Source organism: Equus przewalskii, chromosome 28, assembly GCF_037783145.1.
Source record: "Equus przewalskii isolate Varuska chromosome 28, EquPr2, whole genome shotgun sequence".
In the NCBI taxonomy this organism is placed as follows: Eukaryota; Metazoa; Chordata; class Mammalia; order Perissodactyla; family Equidae; genus Equus; species Equus przewalskii.
Window position 1 is genome coordinate 19,377,763 of NC_091858.1, and position 24,425 is coordinate 19,402,187.

General features: G+C 40.4%; 1 protein-coding gene across 2 annotated transcripts in view; it reads right to left on the reverse strand.

The window, feature by feature from the left end:
* Positions 1 to 24,425, reverse strand: part of MTMR7 (myotubularin related protein 7) — a 105,807-nt gene that overhangs the window by 27,890 nt on the left and 53,492 nt on the right. For both annotated transcript variants that reach the window (XM_070598290.1, XM_070598289.1), the window contains exons 5-7: positions 18,218 to 18,346; positions 11,652 to 11,786; positions 2,501 to 2,633 (exon numbers count right to left, since the gene is read on the reverse strand). In XM_070598290.1, coding sequence (XP_070454391.1) covers positions 2,501 to 2,633; positions 11,652 to 11,786; positions 18,218 to 18,346 — 397 coding nt within the window. The remainder of the gene's footprint in view (positions 1 to 2,500; positions 2,634 to 11,651; positions 11,787 to 18,217; positions 18,347 to 24,425) is intronic.

A 24,425-nucleotide genomic window follows, 5' to 3' on the forward strand; every position in this document is an offset into this window, starting at 1 on the left:
CTTTTATTGACTATTTTCAGTTAAAATATACACTGATATATATTTTACAAACATACATTTGGAATCCTTTTATTATTTGAGAGAAAACCCATTATCTATACGATCAAAAGGGAAGCTACTGTGGAAAGCACTTAATAAATTACAAAATTGCTACATAGCTAGAAGGCACCATTATCTCATTGGGAGGTATGAATACTACCAAATAGTTTAGTTTAGAACTTGTAAATCAAACTTAAAATTAAATCAGCTCTATAAAAGAACCTACACAGGATGTGAACTTAGTCTTAGACTTTAGTTTCTGATGAAATATCCTGCAGCTCTTGCTCACAAACACAGCTATTTGGAGCCAGAATACAAGCAATTTTTCTTTTCTGTTATTCAGAATCTATTCTGATAATAGAATTAACAGTGGTAAAAAAAATTGAAGAAAATAATAATCATGAATGAAATGCATTATTCTTCTTCCTATCAAGTGACCAGCAGGACAAACCTTCAAATCTCTTTGATGCCACAGACAGCTATTTGCAGGAGGAAAAGCCCCAGAAAGTGGGTCAGATTGCATCATTTCATCAGCTAAGCCTCCACAAGTGGTTTATAATTTACTTGGTGAAAACAGATAGTCAAATATTGGTCAAGTCCCCTGAAAGGCATCCAGAAAGTTGTCCTTGCATATTGCACTGGCACAGAGCTGGAGAAGTGATGGAGAGTACCACGGTCCCTTAGGGACAGAGACTGCCTCCAGAACTCGGTCAGTTTGCCATCCTTTAGACGTAGTGAGTCAGACCACAGGTAGAAGGGCAGGAGAAATAGTTCCCAATACCAAACCAAATAAATACTAATTTGAAAACTAAAGCCAAAGGGCTATGTTATGAGCACTCTTAGGAGCTATTTTCTGCATGGAAGGAAATAGGTATTCTCAAAAGTCAGCTTATGAACTTACTAAATGAAAAGTACAAAGTATAGCAACCTAAATTTATACTAGGGTTAGACTATCCTTTTAATAACAGTACCAATGTGGTCCAACTTTTCGACACCTAGAAAGCACAGCTTATAGCAGAGACAGCCAAACTGCCCAGGAGAATCTCCAGAAGCTTAAACAATCATGCCAGGGCATCGTGGCTGTGACCTGAGACGTGGCAAATGTCATGTGGATGTAAGATGGAGAGAGCTCAAGGGCCGTGATGTTTTCAGATGCAGGAAGAGATTTCTTCTAACCGCTCAAATGTTCACCACTCAAGACGTTAAACTACTCAATGTTAAAGTGCTTGCAACCAGGGGCATAAAATTATACATTCATGGACTGCCAGGGCTAGAAGGGCCCAGAGGAATTATTAGTCCAATTCTCTCATTTTAGCAGGTGACAGAGCCCCAAAGAAGGAAACTGATGTGGTCAAAGTTTCATAATGACTGAGACGACCCAGGGAATCCAGGAAAGAGACTGGAAATCAGGCCTGTCTATGACAGTCAAGTCTCTCCAGCCCCACCACTGGCTTCTCGCTACACCCTGTTGCTCTGATTACGCAGAGAACTGCAGAAGAAACTGAAAGCAAATGTGTATTCCCAGAAAAAAGTAATTCAGCACTTTCTTTTTCCTTCTTCATTCCAGACCCCCCTTTTCCTATTCAGACAGCCCCAGCACTCAGCGCCATCTCTCCAGGGCTTTCCCTAGAGGTGCAAGCACAGCATTTACAGCCTCTCCAGGTTCCCCAGGTATAAAGCCATGGGTTTGCATCCTTCTCCTTCTCTTCGGTTCCCACCAGAGCTGGAAGTGGTGGACTGTGGCAACAGATTCCTCCATGGGCCTTTACAATCACAAGGAGCACAAGCAGTAAACGAAGCTGGCTGTGCTTGAAGTGCAGAATTTCTGCTAATCAGCTTATGGCTGGTTTGGTCACATGAATGGTTCTTCTCTATTACATAATCCATCTTTGTAATTTCCTCCCCCCTTGAGTACGTAAGTCTGTGTGTATGTGTCTTGTGGTGCACATTGCTGTGTGGGGGTGGGTGGGGATGGTTTATGTGTGGGTGCATTGCAGTGGTTGCTGCTGTTTAGAAAGGAGAGTCAGGACCTCCAATTTCCTCCCTTCTAATGGCCACTCAGCCACTTGGACTCAGTTTATGAACCTCATCTCCATACAAGAACAGTTGGTTATTGCTTTAAATATAGGACTGCTTTATCTCCAAATGCCCTCGAATGTGAGTCAAACTAACAGTATGAGAAAGAAAAATATCCCTGTGCACCTTTATCTTAGATGTTAAGTACCACTGGAGAGTGCCTGACTGCTAACCAAGTGACAAAACCACTTCACAATGACACAAAAAATAAGAGAAAGGCTGTTAAATGTTTAAAAAGTCACTGCAATAAGACATTCTTCCCAACTTATCCTACCTATGTAAACAGCATCATTGTAAAAACAATTTTAAAATCAAAAGACTATCTGTTTTGGCATTAAAACATTTAACTGCACTTATTTATGCTGTGCATAAAGAAATGGTTTACCTTCCAGCATTTTTTGCAGACTGTTCCTCATGACATGGATGTTCTCTATCCCGATAAACTGAAACTTGATATTGGAATAATTGTCTTCATTCTCATAGCCTTTCCCTGCAGCACGATTTGCCATTGCATTAAGCTGCAGTGGTCAGCAAAACAGAACAGTCACCAATTATATTCAGGACATGAAACAACCAGAACATTTCATAGATATCCATAAAACATTCAAAATGATGTGCAGAAACATGTTTTAAATCACGGGAACTTTGTACTGAGCTATGTAGTTTCAGACACACACGCTGAGCTCATATTCAACAACGGGAATTTGTTGATATGGGGAACCTTTTCTTAGCTGGGACGCATTTCCTTCTGGAAATGCCCCTTGCAGTTCCCTGTCAGAGATGTCAAATCGAAGACGGAGTTCTGTGACAGAGCCAAGTCACCTCGATTTAATACCAAACATTGCGCCCTATAGGTTGGCAGAAAAATATCAGCAGACACAGCTCACAATATAAAGCCCTGGAGGTTAAATTATTATATCTTCCAGCACCATATTGCCAATAAACACATCATCAAATCGGAATGGCTGCGTCATTCCAATTTGTCTGCCAGAAGCCCCTACATACCCAACTAAACCTTGAGCAAGAATCACTGAACAAATGAAGAGAGGGCGTGCGGATGCTGAATCTCTGGGGACAGTGCCTCCAGACACCTTATTTAAATCCAGAGACCTATTAAGAGGGCCTTTGGATCACTTTCATTACCATAATTTTGTTTTTGAGAAGTGGGGGTTTGGTAGCGCAAACTGGGTTAAATGATAATGGACTTTGAACAAATTTATTAAATACAAACTTCTGCCCTAGTCCTGTGTAACTAAAATCACGAAGGGGACAAGTCCTGCCTTAGTTGGGAAATACATCGATTCCTATAATGGGTGTATTATTGCTAATACTCCATTCTTGCTGCTTGACATCCTAGAAAACAGTATTCACTGGCCATTCTCTTCCTCTGCCCACAAAGGGCAGGAAGGCTACGCAGGCAGAGAACTCACACCGGGAATCACCACTAGAAAAAGGTCAGTTTTTAGGACGACAGTGCAGTACTGGGAGGGTATTAATAAATACTTTTCAAAAAGCTATGTTAAGTTAAAAACACAGATATTCTTTGACTCAGATCTCCTATTTGTGAGAATCTGACACAACTAAAAGTACCAGCGCATAAAGACGGATGTCCCAGAATGGTGACTGCAACTTTATTTTTATAGCAGTAAATAGGAAAAAACTGAAAACCTATGAATATCTCAAGAGGGCAATGACTGGATAAATTATGGTATATTCATGCCCTGGGCTACTTACAGGACCGAGAAAAAGAACATAAATTATATAGAGAGATAGACAGACAGACTTGGAATTGGCCCATGACATGTTCAATGAAAAGACTGACTTACAGAATAATATTCTTACAATTATGCCATTTTTTGTAAAACAAACCAACCTATGTATTTATGTTTATGTGTGATTGATTAAGCAGCATAAAAATGTGTGGAAGAATATACCAATTTGGGAGCAGTTACAGCAGAAAGATAGAGGGTGGCGTGTGGCAGGGGACTCTATCAATACTCCTTTAGATGCTCCTGTATTCTTTGTTGCAAAGAAGATACAGTAGGTTTCTAATTTAAGTAATAGAAATAAAACACATTAGAAGTGAAAAATAAAACATGAGAGGACAAGCCATTGCCACCGGGGCTCCGGCTGGCAGATACCCCATTTCCATAGCAGTCCCGTTCCATGAGCTAGCTCATGTGACATCAACCCCTGAGGACATTGTTTCCAGTTTACAAAAGATTGTCACCCTTCTCCCAGGCATGCTATGCGCAGAAAGGGTTTGGCCTTAATCAAGAAAAAATTTTAAAATAATGTTACTTTTAAGACAACTTATGTTCATGCTTTAAAATTTTTAAATATTTTAAGGAGAAAATTTTTTCTAAAATTACCTGTAGATGGTTCTTCAGAAACTTATTATTATAAAATGTAATTGTATATTTGCATAATTATTTTCCAAAGCTACTGACTTTTCCTTTACAACAAGGTTCATAAAATAAAATGATTAATAGGATACTTGCAATTATCCTTATGCCACATGAACCTTACGTTTATTCTGTCTCTTGAATAATTCAAGCTGAGCCTATTTACCACATATGGCAGAGATACTCTTGAAACAGTGTAATGAATAATACCCCAAACACCATTATTATTATTTTAATCTATAATTAGGACTTCACATTCATATGTTTAAAGAGTTGACTATTGATGACCTGGGAGAATTTAGTGGAAATCTTCTTTAAAGGCAAAGGAGCAGCAGAAGATGGCCTCTTGAAAGTCAATAGTACTTCTCAGAATGAACAGAAGGTGGCAATATTTAACCTATCATCCAAAGAGTACTTTCTCAAGCTTTCCACATATTTCACAGGACCTATCATGATAATGTGTCAAAGGCTGAACCCTCAAAGCAGGAAATACAGTTTTATAATTAATAAAGATTCAAGAAGCTATCCTGGACCTCTTATATATGTATATATATTCAAATAGAGTGTCCCTTATATAAACAAAACTCTATTAGTAAGTCTAATTTGGTCCTCTGTTCCTTTCACTGAGAACTCCATTTCACAACCAAAGGAAAAGCTATTCATTTCAGTGCCTAAAAATTCTCAAATAGATACAACACTGGAGTTAACTGCATTCCAGTTTCAATGTATGCTAAAGGAACACAACAGACAAATGAAAAGCAGGACTGGAAAATGTGCCTTGTTTTCTCACCCAAGATCACTCTGCTATTTGATAATCTCAGCATCTTTCATAAATGAAACAAAAAGAACCGACTCATTTCTCAACAAACATTTAATGAATACCTACTGTGTGCCAGGCACTGAAGGGAAGAAAAAGATTGATTAAGAAGCCATTCCTGCCACCATAAGCTTATCACTGAATATGGAAGAGAAAGCACACAGTACCAAATAATAGCAGACAATACCCACCAGGACTGGGCAGGAGCTGAGTGACTGATGGAGAGAGTGGCAGGAGTTGGAATCTGGACCGGCCCCATGTGGCCTAGGGGATCGGGGGCGATGTTTCATGAAAGAAGGAACACTTGAGATGGACTGTGATAATCCAGAAGGACAGAGAGAAAGGGGAAGGTGTTCCAGCTGAACCAGGCGGGAAGAGAAGAGGTAGGAAGACAAAATCAAAGGAGCAGATGGGTACTGGTGAGCCAACCAGTGCGAGCAGAGTGGAAGTTCATGCATGGTGGCAGCAGCAAGAGACGAAGCTGGAAAATATTGAGAGTCCTCTACAAACAGCCTTGTTGAAGAGGTTTAGACTTTATCTGTGGCAGTGGAAAGCAACTGAAGGACTCTGAGCTGGTTTCACTGAAAAATTTGAGATTTAGTGGCCATTACAGACAAGATCCACTAGAATGGCGTAGAGGACGTAAGCTCCATGGGGGGCTTGTCTGTCTTGTTTATGGTCATATCCCTATGCCTCGAAGTGGCACAGAAAGGACACTCAGAGAAGATTTATTGACTGGCTAACCAACCAAATAAGTAACTGAATAATGGAATGAAGTGGAAAAGAGAAAGGGGCAAGAATGTTAAGAAATAGAATCAGATTTTTCTCCAAATCAAACATATCAAAGCCATGAAAAATTAGTCAACAATAATCTTGATATTAAGTTAAAGGTCAGCCTGGTCACTGTCTTAGTCTTGGAGTCTAAAATTTCCAGAGAGTACATTTTATATCTGAATAATGACAGGACCTGGTCTGACATGGCTGGGAAATGAAGACAGACGTTGATCTTGACAGAGGAAGCTTGGGCCACGCCTCAGCACCAGGTGTCAAATGATGGTCCTTTTCTCTCCCTCCTTCTGTAACTGGTGAAATGAAGAACCTTAACTCATGACGTAAACATGAAAATATGAGATGATTTTATTTCTTACAACTACTGTCTACAACTGTGCTAGTCAAAATCCTCTTTTCCTACCCCAAAGGACACCAGAGGCAGAATTCATAGCTTTCAGATTACATTCAGATAGGAAATCACCATCCAGCTCAATTTAAAATTCCAGTCCCATATAGGATGCAAAGTTCTCTTTCCCTCATTATAGGCGATTTGGACTGCTGAGGGATCTGGTCTGGTACTCCCTCCTTTTCCTCTGTCTTCTAGGATCCATATGTTTACTGGGGGAGAGGGGAGGAATAGATGGGATAAATACCTCTTTATAAAGCTGGTCAAGACTGCAATTATCTCTCCACTAGTTGTCACTGCTTTTCTAGTCAACACACATTGACCATCTCTGCCCTCTCTGGCGTTGTGTCCAAATGCTGAATCTCTTAGCTCATGTATGTGTGCTCTTGGGAGTAGGAGGTGCACAGTCCAGTGACATGGGAGATCCACCTTGGCTTGAGCCTATTCCAATCCCCTCAGCTTCCCTTCCCATCACATCACCCACAGTCACTTGGAGCTGGGAACCTCCAGTGGGTAAGCCCTCTTAGGAGGGATACAAGAAAGAGGGCTCATGTACAACTTCCTTTCTCAGTGTCCACCTGACCCACAGGAAATTCCTTCATCCTTGTTTTGCCAAAGAGAGGGAGAGCAGACTGCTCCGCTGCCATGCAACACTGCTCTCTCCAATTCCCTTCCCCCGCTCACTGCCATGGTGGCCATCCGCAAGAATGCTACACATCCCAGTAGGAAACGACATCTAGATTTTCCTCTTTCAGGCACTCCAATCTTTACAACTGATTCTCTTAGGTCCCCCCCTCCCAGCATTCCACAGGTTAAAACCACCTAATTATTGATTCCGAAGAAACAGAAAAACTTCCAGTGTGACATCCTGTTACGCAACCAAAGAATCGCTTCCAAGGTGAACTGAGAGGCCATAACCACAAAGCTGTCTTTGGAGCAGGAGCAAGGACAAAAGGCTGAGTGTCCGCTGAGGCAGGTGCCTGCCTGCCCTCACCCCTTCTCTTTCTGTTCAACACTTCCTCCCAAGGTGCTGGCATCAGAGGACAGCTCAGAGCCCTTCTTGCTCCTCTGGCCCTGGCCTGATTTTGTGGTTGCTTCTTCAGCTCAGAGTCTCCAGCTTCACTGCATATGTGCTCAGAGGGGCCCACCCTCCTGAGCCTTACAGTGGACACAAGTCTCCCCTGGAGATTTCTGTAAACAGCACCATGGTCAAACACAGGAGCACGGGCTTCAGGGTCAGATACGCCTGGATTTGAACCTGGGCTCTGCTCTGAACTGTGCGACCTTGGGTGGATTATTTAACCTCTCTAAATCTAAGACCTCATCCATAAAAAGAAAAGAACATCTCCTAATTTGCGGGATTATTATAAGAATTAAATGAGAAAGCATCTGGCATTTTTACAAGCTCAGCAAAGTCCCAGAACAAATTAATGATGAAGTCATGAACAGGGCTGAGATAAAATGAGTTCTCTCTCATTTTTACAATTCAACAACTATCACATCAATACTATTTCATATCTTCTCAATGCACCAAATCCTAGGAGGAAGACATGACCTCAAGGGGATAATCTTTTTGAACGGATATTCTATACATGCTGAGAATCTCACTGACTTTGGCTCTCAAGATATTAATGTCAACAAGCAATTCAGACAGCTTTCATCTGAACAGGCAGCATCTGGGGCAAGCCTTGCTCAAAGGACAAGAATGATCCGGGTTGCTTCCTAACCCTTTCCCTTTTGAATTCAACCTGTGAGCAAACCTGGGCAGTGCCCCAGTCACCACCGCCCACTACCTGTAGCAAACATGGCCTCCGTCTCCTGGCTACCAAGAAAGCCTGACACACTCTGGAACAAAATCAACACACATGATCTTTGAAAGAACGAAAGCTCCAAGCAAACACTTTAAAACTCATGTGAAGTGTGTGTGCCTGGGTAAATAGGAAAGAGGTCATGATTATATGAGACACCAATTTTCTTTAATGGATCAGCATCAAACTTCTTATCACTGAGAGTAAATACACTTAGCGTTAAATATACCCTTCATATCAAATCCTTTGGATTAATTTATTTTAAATCTGGAATATGCCTAGCTCAACAGCTGCCACATTTCCCAGAAAGTTTACATAACATAGTACACACTTGGATCATTGGCCCTTAAATTAGTAAGCAAATCTGCTTTCCTTTATTTAAATCTGGGAAAACAGGATAGGAGAAGGGAATTCTAATTCAGTAAAATCCCTGTCTCTCCTTCCTTCCTTTTCTTCTCTTATCTTGTCTTCAGTATATGTGTCTAAGAAGCAGGCATTCAAGTCATCTCTGACTACTAGGAAATTCAGAACAGCTCCAGTACAGTTACACAAAAGGTACAGTGAAGAGAAGGAAAAGCAATCAAAGTTAGAAGGATGAGGTTAAAGCATAACGAGCCAGAAAGAAAATCACACATCAAAAAAGAACAGTAAAAATCAGAGATTTTCTGGCATCTCAAGTGAAAATCTTCAAGCAGAGAAGCTATTTTTTTCCCAGTCTGAAGCTCTTATCAATGTGTTGTGCTTTGAGAATTTATCTAAATGGAAGAGAATCCTTTACGTAGAATCTACTAGAACATGATCTAGCTGTAACACCTTTTATCGTTGATCTCCATGATTGACCTGCTGATCTGGCAGCTGAGAGTACCTCCACCCCCACTGCTCCATCCACATCTATCCCACAGCCACACTTTCGTCAGAAGCAGATGGGACTGTTCTGAGGTCAAGGGTCTCAAGTTAAGTGATCCACATGAATCACAAGATTTGATGAAATGAGGCTCAGAGAAGCAGCAAAAATTGCCAGGGTCTGAGTGCCTACACAATGGATAGTCCAGTTCTCATTATTTCTCATATCGCCCATGAATATAGACTACGTCTAGAATTATCTATTCTTAGAATCAGTGTAGACTTTTAAGTGACTCGGGCTGTTGGTCATATTTCCTCCTTCCTGTTCCAATGTTTCTTATGTCCTGATGTTCTTTTTTTAACTAGCTTCATTGACATATAATTCACAAGCCATACAATTCATCCATTTAAAGGGTATAATTCAACGGTGTTTGGTATATTCACAGAGTTGTGCGACCATCACCACAACCTATCTTTAGAACATTTTCATCACCCCAAAAAAGAAACCCTCTACCCATTAGTTGTCAACCCTATTTCCTTCCATTCTCCTAGCCCTAAACAACCATCAATCCACCTTCTGTCTCTAAGGATTTGTCTGTTCTGCACATTTCATATAAATGGAATCATACAATATGTGGTCCTCAGTGATTGACTTCTTTCACTTACCATAACACTTTCAAGGTTTGTCCATGTTGTAGCACATATCAATACTTCATTCCTTTTTATATTCAAATAACATTCCAGTGAATGGATATACCACATTTTATTAATTTATTCTCAGTTGATGGATATTTGGTTGTTTCTACTTTTGAGCTATTATTAATAATGAATAAATATTCTTGTGCAAGTTTTGGTGTGGACATATGTTTCCATTTCTCTTGAGTGAGGAGTGGAATTGTTGGGTCATATGGTAACTCTATGGTTAACATTTAAGGTCATTATGCTCTTTTAACCTTTTAAGGATTAAAAAAATTTTCAAACTATAATTTATTAAGTAAAAGGTTCTTTAAATCCTCCTCTCATCCCACAGGAAAAACTACTGTTAACAGTTTGGTATACATACCCTTGAATTTTTTTCAATGCATAGAACAATATATAATTTTATAATATAATTATTCTCACATAATGGGATTACATTATACATATTTTCTATATCTCACTCTTGTTGCTTAATAGTACATCTTGGACCTTTCTATACCCCACGTGGAGAGACAGAGCTGCACAGACCTTTCTCTCTCTCATCAGTCATTGGTCCAGGTATGTTTTCACTATTGGGAAGAAATTACACTGTCAAAGATGTTGAATAAAGACCATTTCCCTCTGTCATCTCATTTTGTCCTATATATTCCATGCACTTGTAGGTAGTTTTGTTTCCATGTATTCACTGGTGCATCCCTCTGAGGACTCCATTTGTTGACCGGTTTGCAAAGAAATGGGTCGAAGGAGTGAAACTGAAAATTATACTGGACCTAACGCTAACTAGCATTAAAAAATGTGAAGCTGGGCCTGGCCCCACTGCCGAGTGGTTAAGTTCGCGCGCTCCGCTTTGGCGGCCCAGGGTTTCGCCAGCTCGGATCCTGGGCGCAGACATAGCACCACTCATCAAGCCACGCTGAGGCGGCATCCCACATGCCACAACTAGAAGGACCCACAACTAAAGTATACAACTATGTACCTGGGGGGTTTTGGGGAGAAAAAGAAAAAATAAAATCTTAAAAAAAAAATGTGAAGCTGAGTGGGAGATAAGTGTAAGATGGATGTGGCTTACACCTTGATGATTGATCTATTATTTCTTGTCAGTTGTTTTATTAAATTATAAAATTAATATATGAATACATGCATAATTACAAAATAATATTTTCAAACAAGAGACAAGTATAAAGTTCTCTACCTCCCCAATTAATCTCCCTTCTCCATGGAACTTTAATAGGTTGGTGTTTATCCTCCCAGAACTTTTTCTATTTTGACAGAAATTTTTCCATACCTATAGTTTTTTGCTTTTGTGTTTTTTATATAAATATAATAGTAAACGTATTATTTTGAGACCTTTTTTTACTTAACATGATATTTTGTAAATCTTTCCAAGTCACAGATAAAGATCACTACAAGCTGAGTTTGAAATGGTATAGCTGAACATCTCACAAAAATTGAACTTGAACCTGCGGGAGCTCCACAGTAAATTTTGTAAGAGCAAAAAAGGTTGTTTTAGAAACAAATCAAAAAATAGTTTGGTGTACTCAGGAGAGCAATCTCCAAAATTAAACCACACTCATTTGCTGTGTGCACTATGTGCCCAGGACGATGCTAGGAGCAGGGGAAATATCAGAAGCTGAGGACACCCAGGAGGCAACCAAGCAGGGCGGCCAGATACTGACCATGCAAAGGAAGCGACCTGAGTGGGTGATGGCAGTCCATTCAGCTTTGCCTGGTCTCCAGTTTTCATGGTTCAGAGCTGCAAAGACATGCATCAAAATGGTGACACTTACTTTAGGCCGTGTGTCAACGACGTAAATGAAGTCGCTCCCTGGATTGGCTTTCCTGATGGCCTGAAGCATCTGCTCATCTTCCAGACACCGGGCACTGAAGCCGGACAGGGGCTGGCTGCTCCGGCAGATGGAGGCCTGTGGGGAGAGGCCATGGGAACGCAGCAGCATCAGGCAACTGTGCAACTGTACCCACCAGAGACCCTCTAGGCTGTTTCCACAATAAAGAGCCCCTTGGTTCCCTTACGCCCCACACCAGCTAATAAAAGTATTATGATGATGCCTTCCAGAAATTGAGGTCGGTTCCTTTTTAATTCAGGTCATAGAAACCACTACTTGGGCAAGCAGTACAAAAAGTTTCTCTATTAAGAAATTAGGACTGTGTAAGGATGTTTACATAGGATCCAAATTATGGAGTTTAAAGCCATTTAAATAACCTACTTTACTTTTCACCAATATTCTTTCATTTTCCTGCTGTAGATAGAAATATAAAGTAAATAACCATTCTCCTAAAATTTACAGGATACTACTAATGGCAAGACTAGTAAAAAAAATATTTTTTTAACGCTTTCCATCAATTTTCACTAGCCCATTTAGAAACATCAAGAATACCAAAACCCACGGCTGGCCCCGTGGCCAAGTGGTTAAGTTCGTGCGCTCCGCTGCAGGCAGCCCAGTGTTTCGTTGGTTCGAATCCTGGGCGTGGACATGGCACTGCTCATCAAACCACGCTGAGGCAGCATCCCACATGCCACACTAGAAGGACCCACAACGAAGAATATACAACTATGTACCTGGGGGCTTTGGGGAGAAAAAGGAAAAAAATAAAAATCTTTAAAAAAAAAAAAAAAAAGAATACCAAAACCCAGTTCTAATCCCAAATGGGGGAGCTTTCAGTGTGATGAAAGCCACGCTGCTGCTGGCTCTGGCACTGAGGACAGCAGACACATACCTCAGCTGACCCATGTTGTACGTTAGAAGCAAGAGGTTTCTTTGGAATCAATCTGCATTCTATTCTGCAATTTCCCTATTCTGCAATTCTAACAGGATATTCTACTGTTAGAGAATACATACAACAGCATAGACATTTCTCTGAGTTATTAACAGGTGAGTATAGACACAACCTCACAGCTACAAAACAGACTTTTGTGGCAGAGTACTTTTTATGTGTTTAGACTTTAACATTTAAATTAAACTCAGATCACCAAATAAAATATGGAATGACTCTTTCAAAAATCTACACTGAGACAGTAAGTCCACCGCGTAAGAGGATGAAGGCAGGAGCACTCAGCAAGGAAGGCAACCTTCTGCTCTGGGCAGGCTGAGCAGGGGAAACTTCTACTGGAAACAGTCATGGCACAGTCTGTGCAGGGTGCCTGCACGGCAGGGCCTGTCCAGGAAGGGGCACTCCAGCTCTGAGTCCAAGCACCACTTAACTGTCTTTAAAGCCCAACCCAGGACAAGTTAGCTAGGGTTTGGGTTTCTCCAGAAAAAGGTGAGCTTTGGCACTCCTCATTGGAGAAGTCAGGGATGTTTCCCACCAACTATACAATTCTTCAGTGTGGACCTGCTCGCAGGACCAAGAATCGCAGAATGGCTAACACGTAACTGGGCAACTGTCCAAGGGTTCCAGTACCATTTTGTAGCAGAGAGGGGCAATTACTGAGGTGGCTCAAGGAGCTTCAGGCCTGCAGCCAGGTTCAGAATTCATGGCGGAGTGCAAAGCAAGGGAAAGGGGCAGCAGAGTTGCTCCAATTCTTGAGTTGCTGGCAGCAGAAGTCCAACTGCAATGTGGAGGAGAAAGGGACCCGGGGGTCTGAACATGGATGAGAGGACAGCCAGGGAGGGGGAGGTCCAGGAGCAAGGTGAAGTGATGGGAGGGACCCAAGGTGGGGGTTGGGAACCGAAAGCCAGCTGCATCCAATGGATAGAAAGAAATCGTGACAGATGGCTTTCACACCGCTTCATCTAGGGGCCTTTTTCTTCTGATCTTCAAAGGAGTTGGGGTCAGCTCCCTCGCTCTGAAGAAATTCTGACTGGAGAAAGAACAATTCTGAGCTGGCTCTATCTGATATTTTATCTGGTTAAAGAAATACTAGTTAAGGACAGCTAGCACCAAGCAATTTTTTAGATTCTATCAGAAGAATTAGATGGGGAAGGGAGCATATTTTAATGATGAGAATTTGTCTGAGAATGCACATACCACACCTAAACTCAATAACCTAATGGGACTCCAATTATAAAATGAAGCCAGTTAGTAAGAACAACTATTACTAATTACCTTCAAGTGCGAGCAGCTAGTTTTAAGTGAAGGGTTATGTCAAAACAGAGTTATACTATGAAATGTGGTCACCAAATTAAACTAGATATATTAGACTACATTTTAAGATTGGGTAGTTACCTTTTCTTAATCTATAGACATGCTCCAAACAGAATTCTTCATGACTCAGTGATTGCTAACGTAGAGTTATCAACTTTGTATAGAGCAGTAAGTAATAACCAAGGGTTCTTATCCACCCTGTGCCTACCCAAAATAGTCACTATTGAGAGAACATTACCATCACCTGGCAGCATTTGCTACAGATGCCAGACACCTGAGAGCAGAGATAAAACTCCTCAATGGTAAACTGTCATGAGAACCTCTCATTTACAATGCATATCCGACATTTTCTGAATGCTTACCATGCGGTGGGCACTCTTATAAGAACTTTGTGTATCATTATTTAATCTTCCCAATTACCATATACAGTAAGATCTATTATTTGTTCCATTCTATAGAGCAGGCCACCAACACAAAGAGAGGTGAAGCAACTTGCTCAAAGTCACAAAGCTAGTAATTGAGAATGCCAGGAATTTAATCCAGGCAAAAAATTTCCTGATCCTGGATTTGTGACCAAAATAACATAGCACCCACGTGCAGAAATCAGTCAGGAAGCATGATCAAGAATTAAGATACAGCATTGAGGAAGATCTGGCTTTTAGTCCAAGGTTTGCTCTCACTTGCTGTATGATCTTAGATAATTTACCTATCATCTCTGAACCTTGGTTTTCTCATCTATAATGTGGGATAATAATACCAAGGCTACAGGGTGTGATGAGGTACATAATGCTCCTAGAACTATGCCTAACACATAGTTTAAGTTTCAACAAACATTAGTTATAAAAGGACGGCAACAAGTCTGTATTTTTCTTACGGAAAACTATCTCTTTGGAAATCTTCTAGAGTTTGGTTTCCTAGAGATTTGTACTGTGAATTTGGGAGACCATGCTACTAACCATTTAAAGCAAAACTACTTTCTTAAAAATAATTAAAATAATAAGAGACAACAAAGGATACAGCAATTCTAAGGACTTGTAAATAACAAACGCACAGGCTTCCGAACACAAGTGACAGGTATACGTCTCTAACTGTGTTTGACAAAGCTGATACTAGTTCAATATCCAAAGGGAGGCTGGATGGCTCTATATAACCCATGTGTGGTTTAAGGCCTAAAATTAACACTGTGTGCTGCCCTTGACATCTGGTAAAATTGGGAGGGCCTCAAATGGCCTCACGGCAAGTTCCCCGCTACACTCTGCCCACACAGATAAAGTCCCCTAGCTAAACAATTCTTCTCCAACAGACCAGGTACAGTTGCTGCTCATCCCTGAGTAGAGGGTTTCGGTTCTCTGCCAGCCCATGGAACTACTCAAACAAGCCAATCACATCCTCGGGTGAGAACCTGGGGTCACCTCACCCTCCTGGTACTACAAAGCCTGCCTCCCACAGTCTCTGCTGGGTCACTGTATTCCTGAATGCAACACCCCTGCAGCCCTGCATGGCATGCAGTGTCCTCATCCCCTGGGCAGTGAGTCTATGGAACTAATAAACTGCTGTCAAGCTCATCTGTCCAGTGTCAGGTGTCATGTGTTCAGTCATCCTGGTCACCCTAGGGCAGGAATCCTAATCTCACCAATGGGTGAACAGGAAGCGATTATAACACATGTATGATAAAAGCTGATCCAAAGGGAGCTATGCACCATCAGCTGGAGCATTTATATCAAAGGACCCTCAACAGGATTTCCAGTTCATGAAATGATGTGCATTTCAAGCTTCTCTTAATGTAATCACCAATTCCCACAACCCAACATTATCCAAGTCATCTCACCATCAAAATCTTAAGCGTCCCTTTGGTAACAAGGAGGTATGTGGGGAACAGTATTGTAACTAGAAACTGTGAAATTCTTATTCACAAGCATAAGTGCTATTGGGGTAGGCATACTCTTAAGTCTAAAATGTCTAAAATCACAAAAGGGAAGAAAGAAAAATCAACAAATTTACATCATTTGTATCTGTTTACTTTTTATGAAAGACTGCCTGGTTTATGTATAGGTTTTGCTCAGCAATGATAGCAAGAAACACTGCTCTGATATTTCACATGTCTTCCATTTATAACCACAGAAATCCACCTTCAATAATAATATTTCCCTTCATAAAAACCCCTAGTCATATCAGAAGCATTTACATAATTAACCTTGATATAAAAAACAAACGTTGTTATAAAACGCAAATTTGATCATTATTCTACCTGCAGGATAGATTTTAGTTCATGGAGCAGGAGAGTGGGCGTGTGTGTACAAGCACATTCAGTACTTCCCTGGGGTAACCAGGTCATTTCGCAATACTTAGAAACAATCTCTATTTTGTACCTCGTAAGAAGAGCTAAAACTTGTATTGTCTGCTTTCAAATTATACATATAGGAAATCAATTATTTTAACCTATGATCGCTATATGAGTTCATTTTCAGGTCTGGAGATCAAGTAAAGTACAGCACACAACAGCAGAAGTGGAGCGATGAGGGCTGAGGCCAGTAGGCAAAGAAGCTGGCCTCTGTGGACTAACTGCTAAAAATGTGATTCTATTCTGAGACATTACACACTTGCCCTTTATACTACTCATACAGACAAAAAATCCCTTTTCTCAAGAATATCAGAACAGAAGGAACAGAAGATAGGTACTAAGCTCACTTTTTAAATACCCAGCCCATCCCCACCTCTTAAACAACAATAAAAGACCCTCTCTCTCTTACTTCTTTATCAATGGATGCTACAAAAAACGGAAATGCCACTGACATCCTAATTTCAGGTACAATATCATGGAATTCCCTCTTCATTCCATTATTTTCTTAAAAAAAAGAGATTTATGTCTTCCTTGCCTCTCACCATCACTCCAGTTCTGTGTAGGTTGAAATCTATTTGGAGTCAACAGGATATTAATAAAATACTTGCCTTCTGTGGACTCCATTTCAGAGCAGTGAGTGTAACTAAAAATTTATATTTTTATATAATTTATATCCTTTCAATTAACAGCACACTGCTAAATGAATATCTTCCTTCAAAGTAGGCAACGCAGAAGGCTATATGTGTACTCTGGTGAAGTGGGCATTGCTCAGATTATTTTTGGAAACCCTCCTTTCAGAATGACACAGACCCTACCCTACTCCCAGCTTACAGGTGCATGCCTGTGCATACACACTCATGCACACACACCTGCTGAAATTGTTTATAGCCTCATTTGGCTTTGAATCCAAAACTCTTACTATCTAGCTTGAAAACCAAACATTTTTTGCCTAGTTGAAGTCAAACAATTTCTGAAGTGGGTGGCAAGGACCATTCTTATCTCCCCAAATTTGTTTTCTTATCCTCCACAGAAATGGAACCACAATGTTTACATGGTTACCCATAAGACTGTATTTTCTTGCCTGCTCTGTGCAGTTCTGACCAATGGAATGTGAGCAGAAGAGTCACGTGGCAGTTTCGGGAGCCTTCCTCAAAAAGCTGTGAGCACATGATTAGCAACTCGTCCACCTGCTGCCGTGGGGCGGTGACAGCTGGTACAAATCATCTCTTACGCCACGCAATGAGGGCCAAACCCTCAGGACAGCAGAGTGGAAAGGTTTGAGGAGCTCGGGTCCCTGAGGGCTGAGTGGTGTGGAACCAGATACCAGACCTGGGCTGCCCACTTTTGGAGTTTTATGTGAGAGAAAATAAAGTTCTATCCTGTTTAACCCATTGTTCCCTAGGGTCTCTGTTAGTTGCAGATAAACCTAATTCTAGCTGTTACAAATAATATTTTTAAAAAGTGAAACCCACTCTCCACAAACAAAGATTTCTTATACCGAGGATACTCAATTAAGTGAGCCATTAAAAAAAAGAGAGAGAAGAAGGTGCCATGGATTTGGGGGCCTTTTCCAAAAGAAGCATTCCAAAGGATCTCCAGCAGTGTTTGAACGAGCAGAGCCTCCCAAGGCGACCACTTAGAAGAGGGCAGCACTCACTCGGATGACCAAGTTGAGGTATTTTCTGAATCTATCCCATCACTTCTATTGTCAAATAAACATGGAAGATCAACTTCCCCATGAGATAGGGTTTAAGCACAGCTGTGTTGTGTCATACCACACACAGCCACAACCACACACCCTTAAGAAGAATTCAAACACACACACACAGCAGAAGGCTGCTAGAAAATGCCTGTTGATGATAAAACAAGACCAGCAAGCCTAAAACAAAAGCATGCCTGGAGACTTACGTGGTTATCTTTATAGTAGTAAGAAAGGGCAGGAAATCGCCGTCTGCTCCGGAATTTGGAACTCCCCACTATGATGTGTGCGGTGGCCGATTTGGGAACATACAGTTCAGTAGGGTAAGAATCACAAACCTGTCACAGAAAATACAAGGGGATTTTGAGGCAGTCTAGTAATGCTTTGTGAACTGTCACAAGAAATTCTGTTCACTTACGGGCTGCACATTTCAGTTTTCTTAACCAAGTTACAGAGAAGGCAATTTTGAGGAGACCAAACGCCACTTCAGAGAAATGAAGTGCTGCTGAATCTATGAAATCAGTCAAGGAGAACAAGATACTCTTTAGCATCCCATCCTTGTGCACTGGCCCTTCTCCCTAAGGGCTCTTCATGTGAGGCAAGACAGTGACAAATGAGCATTTCTTTCATCGAAAAGGGACAAATTGCAATTCTGCATCCTGGCAGCTGAGAAAACTTGAGCTGCCTGTTTTGATTAAAAAGTAGCCTGACACTGGGAGACTATTTCCTAAAATGCAAGCAATGCTCAGGTCACCTTACTGTCCCCAGGACACAGTGGGTGTGCTCCTGCCTCTGGCCAGCAGTCAAGCTGATGCCCTCCTGGAAATTTCACCCCTTGATCTTCCCAAATCTCAGCCACTCTCCAAGGGCCAACCCACCCGTCTCCTTCAGGAAGCCTCTCCCTGAGCTTCCAGCTCATATAGACTTCTAGATCTGACTTCCCCACACAATGTAACAGCTTTATGTGTCGGTTTTATAAGTGGTAGAAATGTTTTACTCTCCCTGTGCATCCCTGGCCATGATTCCCACAGTGCAAACACTGGCGCCTTGGAATGACCTTGCGAGTTAGTCAGAAATCAGCAGATGAAAATCTGGCTCTGATGTGCCAACTTCATGACCTTCGGGAAGTCAAACTACACTGAGCACTATGGTTTGCTGATCTCTAAAACTGATATGAAACAGAAGTAATATCCCCTGGGGTTGATATAAGGATAAAATAACACCCATGACAAAGCACTTCATAAACCACTCAGTCTGACAGAAACATTCACGGCGGCGACAGTAATGGTAGCTGATTTGTTGCTGGACACATATTTCCCTTTGACATCAGCCAATCAATCTTTTGCAATGTGAAGACTGTTTAGATGGCAGTTCCCTGGGCTTCGCCAAAGCAACTGTTTATTTCCTGGAAGCCAAGCCTCTTCTTGGGCATTTCAGGAGGAGGTCTCAAGTAAAGTGTAGCAACAGGGGAAACGCTCCACCTGCGTGTCCTCCGCCCACCTCTGCCCACCCTTATCACTCTGGAAAGATGGGACTGAAGATCACAAAAACCCACCACAAGTGAGAGCCAAGCCACCAAAGCTCATATAAACTGTCCTGTGATGATGCCCTCCCTCGCCTGCTTCCATTGTCAGTTACCAGACTGATGAACAACATGGAGCAGGAGACAAAAGGGCCACAAGAGTGATGTTCCCAAGTGCAAAGTGTAATTTCAGCATTTCACCAAAGACATTTTGGGAATAATTACCAAAGATTTCAATGTGGGCTTTAGCACTGACACTCTGGAGAAAAATTCCGTACCAAAAACAGATGACCCAACCTACTTGCACCCAGAGACCTTTTACTGGAATTACTGCCACAGGACACTGCACTTCCACCCCCGCGCAAATCTGGCGTCTGAACCTCTCCCAGTCAGTCAGCTAGAACATTTCTACACAGACCACACCTGCTTGTCTGAGGTTCAAGAGACATGCAGTCACTGCACCAGACTTACAACATTTTCTTAAAATAACAGTTTTCAAAAGGAAATGGGCAGGTTTTCAGTAAGTTGGGGATTACCTATGTTCTTCCTTATAACAACACTAAGGAATTGCAAACTTGTTTAAGTGAAATAAGAATAAAAACATAATGGGTGAGAATACTCAACGTGTCTATTCCATATGGCCTTCCTGAAGAGCAAAGAGGTGACCTAGGAACTCTGGAGTTCCTGCCAGGTCCTCTTCTCACCTCCAAAGGCCAAAGAATGCCCAGCTTGTCCCAGGTCATGCCCCTTACTTGCACCATATCTGGTTTGGGACCAAGAGAGAAAGTCAACACCAAGAGCCCACTCTCCCTGATATTCTTGGCCCCAACCTACTCAAGGTCTTCACTCAGTCTTGTTTCTTCACTAGGAAGACAGGGAAGACTCTCCTGCCCTCAAAGATTACCAGGGCTCTCCCTCTCCACAGAGTAGGAAAAGGCAGACCTTTACGGTTGGCATGTGCAAGAACCAAGAGCTAAGCAACCTGAGCCCAGTCAACAGTAGTCAGGCTTGCACCAGCGGTCAGGGCCTCCCCTCTGGGAACACACGACCACCTGTTCAGGGACTCCTGCTTTCCCCAGAGCACAGGCTCTAGGGGAAAAGACTCCAAAGGTCAGTGCTTAAATATGGGGCATTCTGATAGGCACTTGCATGGGAAGCTCGAAAAGAAGCTAAAAAACCTTTGGAAAAAAGTCAGACTCACAGTGCCAGCTAACTCGGGTTTCAAGCTACAACTTCTTAACCAAGCTGGAAAAAAGTAAATGCATCCTGCTTTCCTGAAAGCAGACAGCACGTTCAAGTGAAATCAAAATAATCCTGCATAGCACTGACCGCTGTCATTTTTGCAACAAGCTGACACAGTTATAGTCAAAATTCTGGTAATTAATGACACACAGCGCAATGCAATTTATGCCACTGAAACTACTCAATGAGCTTCCTAAAATTTTGTCTGGTTTAGAAAATCACATAAGAAAATTCAGAGAGAATATGAAAAGTTTAGAAAAGCAGAAAATGCTTTTGCTTTGAATTTTCTTTCCATTGACTGTATTAGCCAATGAAAAGTAGATTAGGTTAAAATCATTTCTGTGTATTTTTTTTTATTAGTAAGGAAATGATTTTCTTTGTTCTTCACTAAATAAATTAGCCTGCCTGGAGCGCCTGTATATCTTGGTTTGGCCTTGCCAAGAGGAATCTTTTTTGGTAATTCTTTCACTCATTCAGCAAGTTCTTTTTTTTAATTGAAATATATTTGACATATAACATTGTATAATTTAAGGTATACAACATGTTGATTTGATACATTTTTATACTACAATATGATTGCTATTGTAGCAATAATTAGCACCTCCATCGCATTATATAACAATCCTTTCTTTGTAGTGGTTAGAATCATTAAGTTATAGTCTCTTAGCATGTTTGATAATTATTATACAATATTGTTGTCTATCAACACGTTTTTACGGAATACTTATTATGTATCAGCATTACGTTTGGTGCTCGGGCAGTAATGAGTAACAAAAGAGTTACTGGCCTCAAGGACTCCACATTCCCAGGAAAATTCATCTTTGTTGACCTGGTTATAACCTTCCAGTAAACGTATTTTACCACCGCAGGGTAGTATCTAAGATGCCATCCCAGGCATCTTAGCAGACTTCTATATTCATTGAGGACCACTCACTCATTTGAGCACTCTGGGGTGAGAGTTAGTTGTCAGGAACTAAGATATAGCGACCTAGACAACTTTCTTCTTAAACATTTAGGACCTAAATTTTATTTCAAGGAATTTATGACGCAATGGGGAGAAGAAGGAGGTTTATTTCCATATAATAAAATAAATATAAAACATATATAATAAAATAATACATAACACATAAAATATAGCTGTACAGAACTGAAATAAACCAGATTTTCAATTCCTGGTTTGGATTATACATTAAGTTTTATTCCAAGAGAAATAGATTAAAACTTTAGCCTAGGAATGAATGTCAATTATTTTATTTAAAGAAAGACAATTTCAGGAGTTAGGTACAAAAGGAAATCTTAGCTTAAAGGATTAGACTACCACAGGCAAGTGTCTTAGAAATGGACATAACAGTGATGATGATGATGACGATGATGATGATGCTGATGATAATTAACCTGGCCAAGACCACACGAATAGAAAACAGCAGAACTGGTCCTGGAACCTATGTTTTTGTACTCTATGCATAGTGTTATTTCCACCATGGACAATAGCTTCCTCTCCATCAGAAGACACCACCAGCTCCACTCACCTCAAAGAATTTGTGAGAAGAAAGAAATAACTCTAGTAAAAGAAGGGAGGAAAAAGTAAATGTTTTCTCAAGTATGAGGTTGAAAGCGAAAGTAATGGATGAGGACATAACCTTCTCAATGGTTAGTCAGAAATTTTTTGAGAGAACCAACTTTTATAATATCTCTCAATTGGTAATAAATAAAGGTACCTCATCTTTCTCCCTATTTCAATCATGTTTGTCAAATCAGAAAATTCCCTAGGTTACCTTTTCTGTTTCAACACAATTTGTTGATTGTTAGTTTTGGTTTGCTGTTTTGCTTTTGAAAAGAAATGCTTGGTGATTCATGTTTTGCAGTCTCTACAACGTAGAACTTAAGTGACTAAATATGAGTCATGTTTGTGGTGCTAATTCTAGAAGGAAATCTTAACAAAAATGGGAAGAACCTGTGTTTCTAAGGAAATATTATTCCATAAGATGTGATTAGCCTCATTTTCTTCCTCACTCAAAGGTGTGTCATATTTTCAAAAATTTTTAAAAGGACATCCAATTTTCTTTACTAATCTCGGATTTTCCTTCCTTTCATTTCAAGGCTAAAAATTTATTGCAAATGTTGGCTTTAGCATGAGAAAAAAACTATCTGATTACATAAGCCAGATACTTTATAATGATCGAGAGAAAAAGACCCCAACTGTCTACTCATAGTGTAAGATTATGGTTGTCAGATTTAAGTATAGTTATGAAGAAAATTTCAGTATCATGAAAGTGTACATTCTACCTCAAATAATCTATAAATTAAGATATTCAGAAGAATGATGTGGAAGGACTTGACCTATAGGATATCAAGATTTATTATAAAGCTATAATAACCACAATTAGTAAAAATGTAACTACAGAAATTATGCAGTGTCAAACTGGTATAAAGATTCGCAAACAGAGTAGGACTTGTTGTCGTTGTTGTTAAACAGCATGCTAAAACATGAAACAAAATAAGAAAGACTGACAACTCAAAACTTCTGAGCATCAAAAAATACCTTAGGAACAGTATATAAATGTCTCCAGAGAGGAGATACTTGCAAAAACCATAAATGATAATAGGTTATTATCCAGAATATATAAAGAAATTCTACAAATCAATAAGAAGAAGACAAATAACCTCACAGAAAAAAAGGATCAAAAATATGAATAGACAATTCACAGAAGAGTCAATCTAAATCACCAATAAACACAAGCTCAAACTTGCTAGTGATGAGGGCAATGTAAATAAAACCACACTGAGATCCATTTCCTACCAACTGAATTGGCCTTTTATCAAATTTAACTTTTTGATTAGTTTATAAATTCACATGGTTATAAAAATGCAACAATACAAAAAAGGTGCATATCCTCATCCTTCTGTTTATTCTGTTCCCATCTACTCTCTAGGTTGTCACTCTTGCAATTATTTCTTTTTGCAATTATTTTTTGCAATTATATATACATATGAACATATATTCTTATTTTTCTCCCATTTTTTAGGTAAAAGGAATGACACTATATTCATTGTACTGTGCCTTTCTTTTTTGTTGTTGTTGGGTTTTTTTGGTGAGGAAGATTATCCCTGAGCTAGCATTTGTGACAATCCTCCTCTATTTTGCATGTGGGACACAGCCACAGCATGGCTTGATGAGCAGCATGTGAGTCCACACTCAGTATCTGAACCCACAAACCCCGGGCCACCAGAGCAGAGCGAAGTTAACCATTACGCCACCAGGCTGGCCTGGTGCCTTGCTGTTTTGACCCTAACAATAAACTTCAGCAATATTTCCTTATCAGTACATGGAAATCTTCCACATTTTTTAATGCCACACACTAATTATATGGATAGACCACAATTATTTAACTGGAACTCTATTAAAGAAATTTGAATTTCTTCTAATATATGCTATTACGAACAATGCTTCAATAAATAACCTAGCACATCATTGTGTGTGTGTATGCTATTAACTCCTTAGAATAAATCCCCAGAAGTAAGGCTGCTGAGTCAATGAGTAGATATGACCCCCAAACACTGTCAATACCAACTGTTGGTACGTCTGTGGAGTAAAGAGAACTCTTCTATCTTGCTAGTAGATCTGTTAAGTCCATACAAACACTTTGGAAAAG